The sequence below is a fragment of the Carassius carassius genome, chromosome 23, assembly GCF_963082965.1.
Source record: "Carassius carassius chromosome 23, fCarCar2.1, whole genome shotgun sequence".
In the NCBI taxonomy this organism is placed as follows: Eukaryota; Metazoa; Chordata; class Actinopteri; order Cypriniformes; family Cyprinidae; genus Carassius; species Carassius carassius.
The window spans coordinates 30,867,487-30,886,876 of record NC_081777.1 but is presented as its reverse complement, the minus strand read 5'-3'; the positions used below and the strand labels follow the sequence as shown (position 1 = coordinate 30,886,876).

Here is a 19,390-nt window from a genome sequence, read left to right as displayed (position 1 = left end):
TAATAGATCCGGACGCTTCTGCATGAACAAAAGATGTTCAACAGTGTTCTGTGCTGCATACAGGTGTGCACTAACATGAGGTTAAGTAAACAGACTACCGCTTTAGCATTCAGCGCTGGTGTCCTCTGTATGGATTTCTGCAGGATGAAGGATCAGACAGAAATGTGGATTCTGCTCAGAAATCTGCCCTGAGGTGAAATAGTCTGCGTTTGATTCGTCCTGCGGGTTTAAAATGCTGCTTATCCACTCCTGGGAGCACATAAGACAGCTCAGGTGTTCCTTCCCACAATCCTCTGCTCGTTCTGTTCGCGCGGATTATTCTCTCTTCGGTTGACATTTACGCTGTCTGTCTGTCTGTCTTCAGCCACCGCTGGATCTGCTTTTCATGAGGAAATCTCTCCTCAAAGGCCATTTCTGTCGTTCATTAGTGCACCTGTCAGCATATAGGATTTTCTCTGATATTCCTGCAAAGCCAATGATATTCCGCTTAAATTATCCGCTCTAATGAAAGCTTTTCCCCACAGATTGCAGATGTGCTGACTAAAATGAAGCCGAAGGTCCTGCTCACACTGGTAAGATCCTTCTCATTTCCTTGATATTTGGAATATGGTATAAATAGAAAAATGAAGTATCAGAAAAATTAAAAAAAGAACTAAAATTGCAGTTTATTTATATATACTTATTTTTATAATTTTTATTATTATATACATTCCTTGTAATAGTATACATTAAACACAATATACATTTTTATTTTAATATTTTAATTCAAAATAAAACATATTTGATTAAATATAACAATGTGTGTGTTTATAAAACATTAATTTATAATGTAAATAAAAATGTAAATATATGCATATATAAACTGTTTCTTTGATAAATTATTATATTTTTAATTTGGAGAGAAAATATATAATTGAAATGGTAATATATTAAATGAAAAATAAAAATTATTATTTTATTTAATAAAAATAATAATAATAATAGCAACCTGTTAATAATAAATAATAATAGTAAAAATAACTTATTGATTTTATTTTTTATTATTAGTTATTTAATTATAATAAAATCAAAAAGAAAATTGCCATTATTAATAGGTCATTGCTACTATTATTAGTAGAATTATTAATAGATTTTAATAAATAATTAATAGTACAAATAATGAGGATAGTGAGAATAATTAGTTTTTTATAATAATAATAACATTGATAATAAATAGTAAACATAACATAGTAATAGTAAACATTTTTTTATTATTAGTTAAATAATAATAATAATAATAATAATAATAATCCATTAATAATAAATGAATAATAGTAAACACAACACTTTATTGTTTTATTATTTTATTATTTTTAAACTTTGGGGAGAATAATGACCTGGTGGGAAATAGAGACATCTGGCTTACATGTGATTTTCGTTCTGTTCTATTCTTTTTGGATAATGGGACATTGAGTAGGTTTAATGTCTGTTTCTCTGTGTCTCTCTCTCTCTGTGTGTGTGTGTGTGTGTGTGTGTGTGTGTGTGTGTGTGTGTGTGTGTGTGTGTGTGTGTGTGTGTGTGTGTGTGTGTGTGTGTGTGTGTGTGTGTGTGTGTGTGTGTGTGTGTGTGTGTGTGTGTGTGTGTGTGTGTGTGTGTGTGTGTGTGTGTGTGTATATATATATATATATATATATATATATATATATATATATAGCGGGGATTGAACACTGATAGCGGCAGCACCTGTCGCGAAGCGTCCTTTGAAGGCATCAGCCAGTGAGTTTCATCCATTATTCAGAGCTCTGGTCCTAAAACTCATTCCAGGGAAAGTAGCACACAAGCATCCTCTGCGTACTCGGATAAAACGACCCACCCATTTAAACCGATCCTAATGAGAAATATTTCTAAATATTAAATATTCACTAACTGATGCATCAGAAACAATTTAAAAATATTGAACGTCATTGTCTTAAATAATAAACATCAACACAATCTGTTCTGAAGCACTGACAAAAAGGAGGATTCAGATACTGATGTGAGACATTGTTAATGATGTATGTTTCTTTTCTTCTTCAGGTTTCAGGTGAATAATTCCCTGCTGCACCCAGTGATTGTGGAGTGGTGAGTGTCATTTATATCACAGATCATGCAAATATATAAACATTTCAACTGTTTCACACCATGCTTTATGCAATTCAGCCGATTGACGTCTTAATAACTAAAGCACAGAACCTTGCTCCAATTAACTAAAATCAAAGCAAGTTAGCCAGCTCCTCCAATTAGCAAGCGTTTGATGTTTTGATGAAAGCTGGAGCTGCAGTTGAATTGTTTAATCTTTTTCTGTTTTGATTGTCATAGTTTGAGCAGGTCAGCTCGTTTAATCTGCTTGTATTTATGCATTCAGACACTATATTACTTCATAGAACGGGAGTTTTGTTGGGAAAATGACATTCAGACAAAGTGCTCTTCTCGTCGCTTCGGCTAATTTGAGCAGAATGACTCCGTCATGACTGAGAGCTCTTCACTCTCACGTCGACAGCTCAGCCACATTACAAACAATCTGCTATCAATCGCTCTTTCTCTCTCAAGCCTCCTGCGTGGGTCTGTATGGCCGGTGTTTGTCTCTAATGGTCTGCGTGCTTCTCTCGCTGGCGTGTGCATTAGGTTTTCTCTTCTCATTACGGTTTCCCATCGCTCGCCTGCAAACTTTGTTGTTTCCTTCGCTTCCTCCCCTTCACTTATTACCTTGAGATTTCCAGAGAGAGTTTGCTGCTTGCTTCTCCGTGATGAAGCAGATATTAAAAACCTGCACACAAAACAGATACACTTGCATCGCAAAAAAAAAACGACTGAAGCCAGGTTAAGATGAGTAGATGGTCCACAAAACTGCTCCAAAACCAGCAAACTAGACCAGTGCAAACCAGACTTGGTTTTACATTACAAACATTATTTGATAATATGACTGGTGAAATATACTTAATAAAAGAAAAGTTCACGCATAAATGAAAATATACTCAACCTCAAGATGTAGATGAGTTTGTTTCGTCATCAGATTTGGAGAAATGTAGCATTGCATCACTTGCTCCCCAATGGATGCTCTGCAGTGAATGGGTGCCGTCAGAATGAGAGTCCAAACAGCTGATAACATCAGTTGCTTCCATTTTATATACAGTACATTTCTCCAGATCTGATGCAAAAACAAACTCATCTACATCTTGGATGGTCTGAGGGTGAGCACATTTCCAGCAAATACATTTTTGGGTGAACGGCTCCTTTAACAAACCTTGTATTTACTGATTCCTGATGTAAGAGATCCCATGATCTGTGTGATATAGAGCTGCTGATCAGATTCACATGGCAGATCATAACCAGGGGTTGTGTGTGTGTGTGTGTGTGTGTGTGTGTGTGTGTGTGTGTGCGCAGTGATATATTTAGATGTGTTGTTAGAAAGTTGGCACATTCACACTGAGTCATAGGAGGTGATGTCAAGATGCTTCAGTACTGCAGGCAACATCATTAAGACATAATCGAAGACGCTCGACCAGGAATAGATGGAGGTGAAGAATAAAACACTAACGAGAGGCAAAGTGCTTATTTCTCTGACATTGGTCCTGCTGGGTTTGGGCTAAGTTTAGGATTTCAAGTTTATCAGAGAAGTTTGTTCTGCTTTAAACTTTCTGGCCAATAAATTAAAAAAAAAAACCGTAAAGGCATTTATGATGTTACAAAAGATTTCCATTTCGAATAAATGCCGTTCTTTTGAACTTTCTAGTCATCAAAGAAGTATCAAATCAAATAGTGTCACAGTTTCCACAAAAATTTGCAGCAGCGCTCGGAAATGTTTCTTGAGCAGTAAATCAGCTTATCAGAATGATTTCTGAAGATCATGTGACACTGAAGACTGGAGGAATGATGCTGAAAATACAGATTTGATCACAGGAATAAATTAAATTTTTACAGCATATTCACATAGAAAACAATTGTATTAAATCGTAAAAAATATTTCATATTTTTACTATATTGTGATTAAATAAATGCATCTTTGGTGAGCGACTCTTACTGACCTCAGCAGTGCATGTGCATCAGTTTTTAAGTTGTAGCTTCATGCCGTGCCTAAGAGCAGCCCTGTTAAAATCACTTTAACACACAGCCTCTTGTAACCTCTTGATTTATATGAAATTATATCTTCATATGCATATTCATTAGCTCTCTCTCTCTTTGTCTGCAGTCGTTTGTTGAAGACTGACATGGAGCTAGAAGTTCTGCGCTACACCAACCGCATTTCCAGTGAAGCCCACAAAGAGGTAAAGCAAGCTTTTAGGCAGATTCAGATTCAGTTTTCTCATTTAAAAACAGTTACCCTAAACTATGCCCTAAAGAACTGAATTGAAAGTAGTACGATCTAATAATTATTGCTCTGAGAGACCAGGACTGCATTTCTCGAAAGCATCTCAAGCTCTCTTAAAAACACTATTGGGCTCGAATTTCAGCCTCTGCTTTTCTGTTGTAAAGCATTTTAAGTCGGATCTGTAATGTATTCTCTTGAAGCTACCAAATTGTTATACCTCGCTTAATCAGTATCTAGGCCAGCATTGCATTTATCCTTCACAGATACAAGACAATACCAGAATACTAAACGGATGATATTTCAGCACAAAACCTGCATCTTGACTAAGCACTGCACTGAAAACAAAACTGGTGTAGAAACAGTTTTCACTGTTTTCACTGCACTGGTGTAGAAACAGTTTTCAATTATATATTTTCTCTCCAAATTAAAAATATAATAATTTATCAAAGAAACAGTTTATATATGCATATATTTACATTTTTATTTACATTATAAATTAATGTTTTATAAACACACACATTGTTATATTTAATCAAATATGTTTTATTTTGAATTAAAATATTAAAATAAAAATGTATATTGTGTTTAATGTATACTATTACAAGGAATGTATATAATAATAAAAATTATAAAAATAAGTATATATAAATAAACTGCAATTTTAGTTCTTTTTTTAATTTTTCTGATACTTCATTTTTCTATTTATACCATATTCCAAATATCAAGGAAATGAGAAGGATCTTACCAGTGTGAGCAGGACCTTCGGCTTCATTTTAGTCAGCACATCTGCAATCTGTGGGGAAAAGCTTTCATTAGAGCGGATAATTTAAGCGGAATATCATTGGCTTTGCAGGAATATCAGAGAAAATCCTATATGCTGACAGGTGCACTAATGAACGACAGAAATGGCCTTTGAGGAGAGATTTCCTCATGAAAAGCAGATCCAGCGGTGGCTGAAGACAGACAGACAGACAGCGTAAATGTCAACCGAAGAGAGAATAATCCGCGCGAACAGAACGAGCAGAGGATTGTGGGAAGGAACATTACAAAGAAATGGAAAATTAATTACAAAGAAATGGAAAATTAAACTTTTTTTGAGCCGTTAAGGCCTTAGCAAATGTGAATGGGTTGTTAAAATAATACAAATTTTCATGCTCTTCGTAATGGCTTCTTAATCAAATCTAAAGTACAGATCTGGATCATCAGTCGTGTCCAGTAACACTGTTATATTGTAGGTCTAACATATGGACGCAGACTCTTGATATGTGCGCTATCAGACAGGAACAAGGAACATGATGATTGAAATGTTTTACAATGCACAGCTCTCAATCAGCCAATGTGAGGAAACTCAGATTAATTTAATAATCAGATTGATGGTGCTGCTTTGTAGCAGAATAAGTTGCTGATTCTGTTAATGGATGAAAAGCCTTTTTTCGAGTGTTGGATATTAATGGGCTTGTACATGAATTAATACTGTGTGTTTAAACTGGGATCATATTTATCATAGTGACTGCTATAGCTGTAACGATTATTGTTAGGTTGTTGAACATCAGTTTATGTCACAGTTAAGAGATTTCCACACAGCCCTATTTATCGATATATAGGCGCCTACTTTTTAATCTGCATTGGTATTTTCTTTTTTAAAAAGTCTTCATTAAAGCATTATAAGCTAGGAACCAAACCTGGTACGAGAAGAATTATCGTTTATGAAACATTAAAAACTTTAATTTGAATCAAAAACATGAGGAAAATAACTATGGAGAAATATACAAACCTGATGGGACATCATAGATGACATATCAAATGTTTAGACTGAGAAAATGTATAATTTTTAGGGGAAAATAAGTTGATTTTAAATTTCATGGCATCAACACATCTCAAAAAAGTTGGGACAAGGCCATGTTTACCACTGTGTGGCATCCCCTCTTCTTTTTATAACAGTCTGCAAACGTCTGGGGACTGAGGAGACAAGTTGCTCAAGTTTAGGCATAGGAATGTTGTCCCATTCTGGTCTGATACAGACTTCTAGTTGCTCAACTCTCTCAGGTCTTCTTTGACACATCTTCTTCTTTATGATGCACCAAATGTTTTCTATGGGTGAAAGATCTGGACTGCAGGCTGGCCATATCAGTACCCGGATCCTTCTTCTACGCAGCCATGATGTTGTAATTGATGCAGTATGTGGTCTGGCATTGTCATGTTGGAAAATGCAAGGTCTTCTCTGAAAAAAGACAATGTCTGGATGGGATCATATGTTGTTCTAGAACTTGGATTTACCTTCCAGCATTGATGGTGTCTTTCCAGATGTGTAAGCTGCCCATGCCACACGCACTCATGCAACCCCATACCATCAGAGATGCAGGCTTCTGAACTGAGCGCTGATAACAACTTGGGTTGTCCTTGTCCTCTTTAGTCTCGATGACATGGCGGATGATATGTATGTGATGCAGTGCCATCTAAGGGCCCAAAGATCACGGGCATCCAGTATGGTTTTCCGACCTTGATTCTTACACACAGAGATTTTTCCAGATTCTCTGAATCTTTGGATGATATTATCCACTGTAGATGATGATAACTTCAAACTCTTTTTAACTTCAAACCGCATCATTGGGGGAATTGGTGATCCTCTGCCCTTCTTGACTTCTGAGAGACACTGCCACTCTGAGAGGCTCTTTTTATACCCAATCATGTTGCCAAATGACCTAATAAGTTGAAAATTGGTCCTCCAGCTGTTCCTTATATGTACATTTAACTTTTCCGGCCTCTTATTATTGTGTATATTTTGCAAAATATACACATTTATCAAATATTTAAGTGTTATGAGAGAGTAGGGGGAGACTGAGTGAAGTGGGAGGAGCTCTTTGTTGTGCTTTGCTGGATGCAACTCTCATTGGTTGGAATTTTCTGTACACCATCATGGGTAATGTAGTTTTTAACCACAAATTCTGCTATTAAACAAGACGATTTAAAACGTAACTTGAAATAATGGGAACCGATGGCTTCAACAAAAGCATATACCATTCATTATTAAGCTCAGAGCTCACAGTGGGTCTGTCTTTAAAGATAACTAAGTTATTATTAAAAATCAGTTTCCCCTATAGTGATAATTAGCAGCATTTTTACTTCTGGAACCTGACTGTTGCACAAGGAATATTTCATAACTTCTCTGTCATTATTTACTATATTTACCCGTGATTCCAAAATCCAAAGGACAAATTTCTATTTATTCTATATTTATACTTTCATCCATGTGTGCAGGCGTCATTGGAAAAGCACAGTCAATGTTTATCCTCACTTTATCTAAAGGAAATAGCCCCAGCACTTCATCAATTGGAGAATGACCTTGACAGACCGGGTCGATCTTCAGTTGAGGGTCTGAAGGACATGTTTTGAGGCTCTTTTGATCTCTCGTTTCCAGCAATAAAGGCCTCGGCACATATTAACACCCATAGGTCTTCATAAGTGCCAGTCATAGCCAGAGCTCATCTAGACAAACGTCTGGCGGCTGTAACCTCTCGTCTTCTGTTATTGCTGGATATTCAGTTTAAGAGGGACATGAGTCACGGCCACAATGGAAACAAATTGTTCTTTGAATGTCGAAATGAGGAACGAGGGGTTCACTGTAGGGTCACGGGAATCCGTTGAGCGGGAAGTGTTCAGAAGAGGGGTGAGAATCCAAATTGAGTTCTTATTCAGAGAATCACTTCCATTTTTTTAATGACTTTTAATGTTAATGGATTTGAACTTCTCTATCTTTGCACCGATGAGAATGGAAAGTATTCCCAAACATAATTCTTCCTCAAAAATACAGAAAGATTCATTGATAGAAATCAGAATTAATAGAATTATCAGGTGAAATCAGATTCTTCCAAACTAAGCAGTGTTCCAACTTCACCTATTCCTTTTATTATTATTATTATTATTTATTTTTTATGCATGGTTCAGTTTTGTCTCCATTAACATCTCAAAACGCTTGTCGGCTTGATTTAATGTGGTGCCATTTTTGGGAGAAGATCTCAGCCAGAGGTTGTAACTAACAGAACAGATTCTGGAGGATTTTTCTCCTCTTTTTGAGATATTTCACCCCAAAACGCACATTACACCATTATATCATGTTTGCTGAATAAAACCCAATACCTGTTTCTTACAAATTTTAGGTTGACGATTTCAAAAATAGGGATAGAAGATTTCCTCGAAGACACTTTCCCCCAAAATATGATGTATTTGGTAGCATTTTTTATTTTGATGACCATTTGTACAGTGAAGGAGTCTTCTATTCTTTCTTAATCAGAAGAAAAACACCATAAACACACGATTCATGTCTAACTTTATTTACTACTTTATGCTTGATTTCCACTTTTTCTGTCCCTTTGCAGACTAGACTGTAAGTTAAATAATACAGTTTGAATACTACTTTTTGTTATTAAAAAAAAAAGCTTTCAGCATTTTACTGCATTTGCTATCTTGAGAAATGCATTAAAGTTTTATGTATTCTATATGATATTTGCAAATCTGCAGAATTTTTTGCTATATAATGTGTGTATGATGTCCATCTTTATTTTTGGTGTGAAGTGACCTGGTCCTGGTTTCGTGAGATTCCTCTGAATGTGCCGTGGTCTGTCAGGGATGCTTACAGCAGCAGGTTTTGCTAGTTTGAAATGTAAATGCTGATTTTGTCTTTGCGGTGAGGAGAGCTGAGACGAAGGTCAGTTTCAGTCGAGCAGCGATTAAGAGTTCAGCTCCAGTCCAGAGATTTTTAAGGTTTCATTGAGTTTGACAGGAGTGGACGACCTTTGATTCTCCCGGATATGAATAATGGACTAGATGTACATGCAAATGTAGTTTGAAGCATTTATATTGACGTGTAGGGAATGCAACTAGCCATGTCAGAGTCAGCAGTTCGATTCCTGGCTTTCATATGCTGCAAGTCACCCAGGATAGATGCATAATGCCAAATGCATAAATGTTAATATCCGAGTAGTTACTGAAGTCATGATATTCTGCATCAGTTCAAAGATGCATGCTTTATATTTCTTCAAATAACATTTGTTGTCTTAATCATGCATTTATTTATTTATTTATTTTTATTTGATCTTAACTAACTCATTTAGAAAACCATTCCCATCTGAATAGTGCTAACAGAATTCATTTTAACTAGACTAGAACAGTTCAGTTATATTTCTACTTGCAGCACTGAATTGCTTTATGTATTCTCTTGGGTTTCTTATCACTTGTCACTGACTGTGTGTCCTGTTTTTTCTTTTTCTTTTTTTATACATGCCTGTAACCCTGCTCATGTTGGTAGAATTGAGAAATATTATTGCAATTTTTTTTAAATGACACATTTTGCCAATGAAACCATGTTTAATTTTTGAAGGCTTTTTTGTGAATAGAATTTTCAAATGCATACTTTAAGTTTTGTTTTGACCTCTTTTTAAAAAGCATTTAGTTGAAATAGAAATCTTTTGTAGCATTATAAATGCCTTTCCTTTCAGTTTTGATTTACACATTGCTTTTTGTTAAATAAAAGTGTTCATTTGTTCGTAGAAAAAAAAAATAATGAATTTTTTTGGTGTTCTTCGTAGAACAAAACACTGCAGCATGAATTATTTGAACATCCTAAAACATTTATCATTTTTGCTAAATCGGACACTTTTTTATTAAGTTTTCTTTTGCATAGAAAGTTCAAAAACAGCATATTTTTTAAATGATTTTTTTTGTCTCTTTAAAACAATTAAGTGAGTCTTTGCTGAATAAAGATAAACATTCCTTTTAAAAAAATCTTACAGACGGCAGACTTTTGAACGGTACTGTACATTCTAGCAACGTTTTATTCATACAAGTATCATATTAACTCTGTCACCCAACATATTAACATTACCTACATCAACCTGATCTCCGCAATCTCCCGGGGATCCTTCAGAGCCGCTATACAGTGTGACTCATGATTCTGGATTGAAATAAAAGCATCCTAACCTACAATCATCAAACAGCCCTCGACACTCGCTCTCCCTCATTTCTCTCCGCCGCGCCTCAAATGACTGTTATCTCATCAAATGGATGAGTCGTTCTGTAATTTAAAGGCAATTGCTGGTCATTTTCAGAGCCGTTGTGCAGCTCTCGTCTGTGTCTGTGTCTGCCGGCGAGAGTTCATTGAGATTATTAGGCTTTATCTGTAGAGGGAAGGGAAGCCCTCGGCTGATGACTGAGGTGGAAGACTAATTGAATATTTTGTAAAGCGCACTTATCTGATTACTGTGTGTGTTTCCTTGTAGGTGATGAAACGTGTGAAGCCGGGCGTGAAAGAGTATGAGATGGAGAGGTGAGTACTGATCGATTGATTGATAGTTTGATTAAATCCTCTCACCTAAATGAAGCTTAATGAAGTAACTCGCACTCTTTTCACTCATGATCAGCCCATGTTTGCACTCACGGAGTAAACCGAGCAAAGTTGTGGTTTTATTACATAACCTGCTCACAAACAAATGTGCATCATTGACTTCTGTGCTGTTTTTGCAAGATAATTTAACATTCGAAAACAACCATTTGTTTTTTATAGTTTAAAGTAAAAAAAATGAATGGTTTGTTTGGATGGTTAATTTAAATCATGTGGTTTATAAACAAATAAAGTGGGATTTAATTGAGTATGTACACTTTAGTACCTCTTTAACATGGTGGAGGTGTTTTTTTTAGTAGTCAAATTTTATAGTTTATTGCTGTTGATCTGTTTTAGATTATTTTAAGTAAAAAAAGTTAAAGATAAATAAATTCTGTTATTGGAATTTTAGTATTTGATGCTCATTTCTTAGGTTTCTTTTTATTTTATTATACATTTTTACTATTTTGACACCTTTTTCTCATTTGGCCAATAGAGCCTGTTTTCTTTTGAATTTCAAAAGAACTTAAATCATATTATTATAATTGTGTTATTGTGTTGGTATAGATATCAGAGTGTGATTTGTATGTACATATGTACTGAGAAATTTGTGTATGAGTGAAAATTGTATTTATTTTTTTATCTGACACTGCAAAAAAATTGCATCAAGCTAAATTTATGTTGTTTCTAATCAATGACTTTTATAAGACTGTAATAACCCTAAAAAAATCTGCTTGGCGTATACGAAAAAAAAAAAAAAAAACATTAATTTATTTATTTTTTCTACTTAAAAAAACAACAGTGGGATTATGTAAACTGGCATTTCATTAAAATCGTGAAAATAAATGCATTTTTACTAGTTATCATCAGGGCTGACGTTGGTAAAAATAAAAAATAATAATAATCATAAATGTTTCTTGAGCAGCAAATCATCATATTTTCATGATTTCTGAAGATCATGTGACACCGAAGACTGGAGGAATGATGCTGAAAATACAGCGGAGCATCACAGAAATAAATTACATTTTAACATCAACTCACAAAAAAAACAGCTATTTTAAATCATAATAATATTTCCCTATTTTTAGTGCATTTCTAATCAAATAAATGCATCCTTGGTGAGCAGAAGAGACTTTTTTTTTAAAAACTTTTGAGTGTCAGTTTCTTCTTCTTATATAGTCTAGCTCTACCAGATGCAGTTGTGGTTTCTCAGGACGTGTACTTATCTGTCAGGAAGCAGTAATAGTTTATGCACGTTTCTCTTCAGAAACCTCTCTTACAGCACCTTTAACTGTGTTACATGATGAGTATCTAGTGTTCTGTGTTTCATCTGTGTGAGGTGTTGATCTTCCAGCGGTGTTAGTGTTTTTGTGTCTGATAACACCATCCAACCTGTTCTCTGCTAACCAAACAAAAGCTCTGATAAGCTGCAGCTTTTTCCAGGGATTTTCTCTCCATATACTGCTGGAGAAGTGTAAGATAAGACGACTCCCTCCATTCGTTTTGTCCTCTAAAGCAACGCTGCGTCCGGAGGTCTCGAAACAGACCGTGCAACACTGGCTTTGTCCAGACCTTTAGAGATTGTGATGCATGATCTACTTCCTCTAATGATACCGTCCCTCTCAGCTCTGGCTGCCCAAGTGCATGCTGGGATGTGACCTCTGCATTCATCTTTACTCCTCTGTGCGGTCAGGAGAAGCCAATGTCCATCCTGTTTTCTTCTAACTTTCTTTTTATGAATGTCAGTCTCCTGCAGGGATCATGAGGTTTTTAATGATGAGCTTCTTTGTGTCTGCTACAGATATACAGTCGCATTAGGCCATAATGAGAGAGGCTGCGGCAAACAGGTGTGTGTGTGTGTGTGTGTGTGTGTGTGTGTGTGTGTGAGACAGACCCGCAGGCAAGGTCACGCCATGCAGCAACTCGCTAGAAACAGATCAGTTCAGCAGCAGTCAGATTTACTCACACACACACTCACTAGGGACCAGTGTGAAAGATTTTAAACTTCTTCACAGAAACAAATACATTGTAGGTTTATAAGTTTGTACTGGCTCAGGTTTGCAAAGAACCACAGAAGTTTGAGGTTGGTGTGATTCTGAAAGAAGACGCTTCTGCTCATCAAGGCTGCATTTATTTGATCAAAAATACAGTAAAAATTGTGAAATATTATTATGATTTAAAAAGGCTGTTTTCTATGTGTAAATGTGTTCAAATGTAATTTATTCCTGTGATGCGCAGCTGTATTTTCAGCATCATTACTTCAGTCTTCAGTGTCACATGATCTTCAGAAATCATTGTAATATGATGATTTCTTGCCCAAGAAACACTTCTGATTATTATCAATGTTGAACACAGTTGTGCTGCTTAACATTTCCAAATATTTATATAGAAACTCTTATTGAATGTGCATTAGTGTCCAGACACAGGCTCCTGTGTCCCACGGGAAACACCATCCAGGATTTGAGGCACAGAATCAATTTAAATGGAGTTTTGTTGCAGGAGTGAGAGGATCCTCTCAGCGTTGCACAATGCTGGAAACTTCATTATTTATTTTTAACTCTTTACTTCTCTGAATTGTGTGTGTGGGATAGTTTGGTTAGTTAGTTAGACGCACTGAGTGCTGATGTCAGATTTATAGGTGCTTTCATGATCGGTAGAGGACATGAGTTTACTGAAAACTTAGGAAACATGAGACGATAACAGCATTGATTACCTTCTTTTTAAAGCGGCAAATCTCAGTCTTTTTGTGCACAGCGCTGCCTCCGTCATTTGTTTCCTCTGTTTTGTTTTCAGAACGTATTTTGTACATTTTATTTTGAGCTGTAAATAATCCTAGATTCTGTTAATACGTCTTCTTCATCTGGATCGCAAAGGCAGAAGACATTAGAGGAACACCATCAATCAGGAGCTCGACTGACACTTTCACTTGGTCTGGAAGATACGGAAAACTTTTAGCTCCAACCCTAATCAAACTCACTTACCTGTGGTTTACTAACGATCCTGAATTATACACAGCAGTTATTCTAATGCTTGTGCAGCTGAATGTATGCAGTACAGATGCTGCATTTGTATTCGGTCACGTAGCATTAAAGTAGGACAAACGTGAACGTTAGGAACAGAAACTCCAGGACTTGCTTTCTCAGATTGATGATACTTCCTCTTATCCCCGCAGGCTGATGAATGCCTCTCTTAACTTCATGTGTTGTTATGAAGTTTGGTTTTGTTCCTCAAGGACTGAGTTTTTTTTTGTTCTTGTATCCTGCAGACATTTTCAAGAGCAAATAATGAAGGTGTTAAAAATGAAACTCAAACTCGGCCTTGTCCCCAGGCTGCAGATGATGAAGATATTCAGAGGTGAAAGAAATGAAGCGGAGGCTTTGAGAAGCATCTGTCTTCACGGCGAGCTGATGATGGGTTTTCTGTGTCATGAGCTTTGTAAACCATGAACAACTGAAAGCTGCAGTTGTTGATGACAGCGGACGAGAAGAGTTGATCCTAAAAGTTCACGCAGAGTGCGGTCAATGTGGCCAAACAGAGCTTTGCATTACTGATTGCTGAAGCTGCACGATGAATCATAGTTTTATCTCAGATTAGAGTTAAAACGTTGATTTAGTAAGCATCATCATTTGCAATTTTCATCTGCTGATTCTTTATCCTAAAAACATTGCGGTTGCCAGATGTCAAGAGTTCAAATCCGGTTTCCTCATATATCAAGGTTTTTCAAGACCAGTATAACAGGGTTATTATAGTAAAGCAAAACCATGAAAAAGCTTGAAAGAAAAACTTAAAAGATCGAAATGAAACACTTCTCTCAGTTTAGTAAGTGTTATGGTTTGCCTTTATGTCTGCTGGTTCTTGATCCTGAAAACTTTGCGGTTGCCAGATGTCAAGAGCTCAAATCCCCCAATCTTATCTATATATAAAAAATATATATATAATTCTATAAATAAATATTTTGAGCAAATAATCAATTTAAAAGTTAATGAAAATTTGTTAATCAAAAATATTTCTGTAAATGTATTATACATTAAATGTTTGTTAGATATTCAAAAGTTTAAAATGCGTATTTGCTGAATGTCGACAGCATACGAGAGAGCATAACTAAGTATTTTTTTTTATTTTATAAATGTACATAAATGTAAAATTTAAAATGTTTTTTTTTAAATACCTGGAATATCCCAGACCCAAATAAATGTAATTACATTAATTATATATTTATAAATTATTTATATTTTTTAATATTTATTTGTATTCAATTATTCACTTGCTTTTTTTTTTATTAAACTTAAATTAAATTACACTTCTAAAATAAGTCTTCCTCTTATATCAAGTTTTTCCAAGACCAATTAGCAAAGCATTATTATAGTAAACCAAATACCATGAAAAAAACATTGTTACTTGAAAAAATGAAAAAGAAAATATTATTAAATACATGAAAACGTATTATAGAGTTTGACGTTGTTATGAGACAGAGAGAATAAACTAAAGAAAATTTAGAAAGGGAGCTAATTAAATACTGGATACTTAAATAGGCTACTGGAATAATTAAATCTATTATTTTGATTTCAGATTGTAATCCTGAAAGGATAATGTATTTATGAAACATGTGTGAATTAAATTATACTCCAGTTTTAAATGTGCTTCTGATTACAGAATCAAACAGGTTTTCAAACAGAGATGGTGACAGAGAAGCAAAACTTACGGACTGCAGCTTTAAGTAATTAAAAAATGGTTAACATTGGCTGATAATATGCCCAAACATGAACATATTACCTTTTATGCCATTCCAAACCTATCTGGGCTGTTCTGTGAAAGGAATAAAACCTATTTTGAAGGATGTTTGTGACTTCCTCTGTACAGACAAAATAAATAAAACACCGAGACTCAAAATATATTCCAATTTTATAAATGTCCCTTTTAAGCACAAGAGAGTTTTTGGGAGTAAAACAAAGATATATTCACTTTTTCTATCTTCCAGACGAAGTGTAAGTGTCAGTCGAGCTCCTGATTTATGGTGTTCCTCTAACGTCTCCTGCTTCTGCGATCCAGATGAAGAAGACGTAAACATGGTTTCCCGCGCTCTGACAGGGATTCTCTTATATTTGTAAACCAATACAGCTGTGGTCATGGTTACTAGTTATAAATAGACTGCACAGGTGACAAGGGAACCGTCGATATGGGATGAAAGACGCTGCAGAAATCTATCCCACAATTCCCTGCTCCTCGCTGAGTGCATTTCTTGTTTGCTTTTACTAAATGTGAATGCATGACCTTCTTGTCTGAATTAATAACACGCATTAGTCAAAACCGGCCGCCTCTTGTGTATCAGTACAGCCGTAACTCTTAATTGATTTAATTAAATCTGCAAGAGAATAATCACGTGCAGGTGTGTTTTCTGTGTTATAAATATGCTGGAGATGTAGTCCCCGTGCTGCTTGGCATTTATGTAGTGCTCATTGTTCTGGAAGTCTCTCTCTCTTTCATTTCCCTCGTCTCTCTCTCTTTCTCTCAAGCCTCGGAAAAACTTCAGATACAGCTGCAATTAGAAGCAGTTTGAGGATTTCATTAGGACTCTCTTGTGATGGCCACTGGCTGAGACTTCAAAGCGGCTGATATGTGCAGCATCACAGAAAAGAGATAACGCTGCTACATGAGGAAAACAGAGCTTCTCTGCTCTCGGGGCATGCAAACGACCTCGCTGACTCCTGCACTGTGAATTTGATAGCAGTTTTCTGATTTCATGATTCTGGATGCCAATTTCACTCCAGCAAAACTTTTTTTCCAGTGGAGAAATTCACGAAGTGTTGGTTTGCATTAAAACACGCAGCCAGACTCGGAGCAGGCTTGTTGTGATTGATTGATTTATTACCTTGCTGCGGTTATTTGATTTAATCAGAATTATTTGAGATAACCGCTTTGATTGTGTAGTTTACATTTCACTCACATTTAGCCGTTCAAATAAGAGTAATATGCAAATAAATACTTGTAAATCTCTCATTATGCTTATTATGCACCTCAGTTTTTGAGTGAAAAAGAAAGCATTACTTATGGGTATTCTTGGCAAAATGTTTAGTTTTAGAGTAAAAAAAGCATTTTTGTTTAGCATTTTGGTGATTTTTTTTTTAGGAAAAGCAGCTTATCATTTTTTTGATAATTTTGGCAATATTAAATTTCTGAGTGACAGATGCATTATTTGTGGATAATTTGGACAGTCCTTTAGGTTTTGAGTGAAAACAAATGTTATTTATTCAATTTAAGTGGATAGAAGTATTTGTTGGTAATTTTGGCAATATTTAGTTTTTAAGTAAAAAAAAAACAAAATTATTTGTGGATAAATTTGGCAATATCCAGTTTTGAGAGGGAAAAAAATGCATTATTTATGGTTATTCTTGTCAAAATTATTATTTTTTGAGTAAAAAAAAAAAGAATTATTGTTTAGAATTTAGGCAATTTTCTGAGTGAAAAGGCTTTACTTATGGTTAATTTTGGAAATATTACATTTTTGAGAGGAAAATAAACATTTGCGGATAATTTTGGCAATAGTTTTAGGTTTTAAGTAAAAACCTAAAAACAAATGTTACTTTTGGCATTATTCAGTTTGAGTGGAAAGAAGCATTTGTTGATAATTCTAGCAATATTTAGTTTTTATGTAAAAAAACGAAAAGCATTCGTGGATAATTTTGCCAATATTCTGTTTTTAAGTTAAAAGAGGATTGTTTGTGAATAATTAGGGAAATGTTTGTGTGCATGTGTGACGAGGTGGGAAAAACCCCTAAAAAAGGATTAAAATGATCAAAATATTTTTGGGAAGTTGTTATAGTGTGAGTGAAGTCAGTAGGTTTTAGCCTTATGCAATGACATTAACAAGCCTTTTCAGGAAATATAAATCAAAGAATGGCCAGAACACAACACGAGGGCTGTACTAGAGAAATGCCATCAAATGTGCACAGCATTAAACAGCATTAAAGAAAACCATTCGGGTATGTTTGCAAGTAAAAAATCGAAATGCATTAGGCTTGCACTGTAAGGGGCACAACCAAGACATGATGATTTGTTACTCGTCTGCACAAAATGCATGATCTTGACAAGCCAAACTCGGTTTACACACAGAATGAGTTCCAAGTGCTAGTGAAATTAAAAAAATGCAATTGCAATTATTTGCATGCTGTATAAAAATATTTACAAACGAGTGTCCAGTTAAATTTATTTCACCCAGTTTTGGTGTAGTTTTCTCAAACTTGTGCACAATAAAAAAAAAATGCAATGGCGTGATACAGAGTCAGTTTCCTCTTGGATTGTGAATATTCTGCTGTTGGTGTCCCTGATGAAATCACACACAGAACGAGCAGGATTTTTTTTTAATCTCCACACTCTCTTGAAGTCTCAGACTTGACTTTTAGGAAGCGTCATGCCTTGATGTGCTTTGATACGAGTCAGGATTGCAGACAAGTTTCACTGTGTGATATTAAACTTTCTGGCTTAGATGAAACTGTGGAATAAACAAAAACTGCTTCACCTTGAATCCGCTCTGTATTTTTAGAACCACTGATGTTTTTCAGTGAAGGTTTGAGGGTTCTTTATCACTCCCTTTTATACCTTGTTTGATTACATATCTTCTCCTTAATTAGAGTCGTTTTATAACGCTGTTATGCATCTGTTATTTGATAATTCTGCGTGAAACGGGATGTTCAGTGAGTTGATGGGACTCAATATGATTGATTGGAGGGTGAAAATGTTCACACGAGTTTCAATTTTATGTAACCGAATAAAGAGCAAAATTTAGGTTGCCAGGAAGTATCAGCCAGAACAGGATCTGAGACGATTTCTAAAACTGATTACAAATTACACCTCCTTTTCAGAAGGAAAAACTAGTCTTTTCACGGGCCTTTAATCAATACAGGAGGCATTATGAGCCGGGGGGGTCTTCAAAAACCTGAAGCAGTGTCATCAACACACATTTCTCTCTGTAAGCGTGTGCTGGTGTGACAGTCGTGTCATCAGTGTCTCATCAATGGATGCTCTGCAGTGAATGGGTGCCGTCAGAATGAGAGTCCAAACAGCTGATAAAAACATCACAATAATCCACAGCACTCCAGTCCATCAGTTAACATCTGGAGACAAAACTGTGTTTGTCTGATGGACTGGAGTGCTGTGGATTATTGTGATGTTTTTATCAGTTGTTTGGACTCTCATTCTGACGGCACCCATTCACTGCAGAGCATCCTTAGATGAGACACTGATGCAATGCTCCATTTCTCCAAACCTGATGAAGAAACAAACTCATCTTGGATTGCCTGAGGGTGAGAAACTACTCCTTTAAAAGTCAAAATAAAATAAAATTGATCAGTGATTGTCTTATAAATTCATGTTGCCAATCTTATTATGAACGATTCGTCAGTGCATGTTTGATTTTCCAGTTGTCTTCATAATCTTTATTTCTCAGGTAGATTATTGCTTCATATTGGTCCAGGGAACATTTCAGTTGCATTGCTGTCTATGGAGGGTCAGAGAGCTCTCAGATTTTATTAGAAATATCTTATTTTGTCTTCTGAAGATGTCTTGGGTCTTACGGGTTTGGAACGGCATGAGGGTGAGTTATTAATGACAGAATTTTCATTTTGGTGCGAACTGTGCCTTTAATGAGGGTCACCGCAATGATAGCAGATATTGAGAGAAGTGTTGAGGTT

General features: G+C 35.5%; 2 protein-coding genes across 2 annotated transcripts in view; both read left to right on the top strand.

Annotated features, from left to right (window-relative positions):
- The window catches only part of aamdc (adipogenesis associated, Mth938 domain containing), a 407,769-nt gene that overhangs the window by 137,072 nt on the left and 251,307 nt on the right, over positions 1 to 19,390 (top strand). The window lies entirely within an intron of this gene.
- Positions 1 to 19,390, top strand: part of LOC132101756 (xaa-Pro dipeptidase-like) — a 53,899-nt gene that overhangs the window by 17,618 nt on the left and 16,891 nt on the right. Inside the window, exons 5-9 of the mRNA XM_059506942.1 lie at positions 525 to 572; positions 1,694 to 1,755; positions 2,056 to 2,100; positions 4,208 to 4,283; positions 10,603 to 10,649. Coding sequence (XP_059362925.1) covers positions 525 to 572; positions 1,694 to 1,755; positions 2,056 to 2,100; positions 4,208 to 4,283; positions 10,603 to 10,649 — 278 coding nt within the window. The remainder of the gene's footprint in view (positions 1 to 524; positions 573 to 1,693; positions 1,756 to 2,055; positions 2,101 to 4,207; positions 4,284 to 10,602; positions 10,650 to 19,390) is intronic.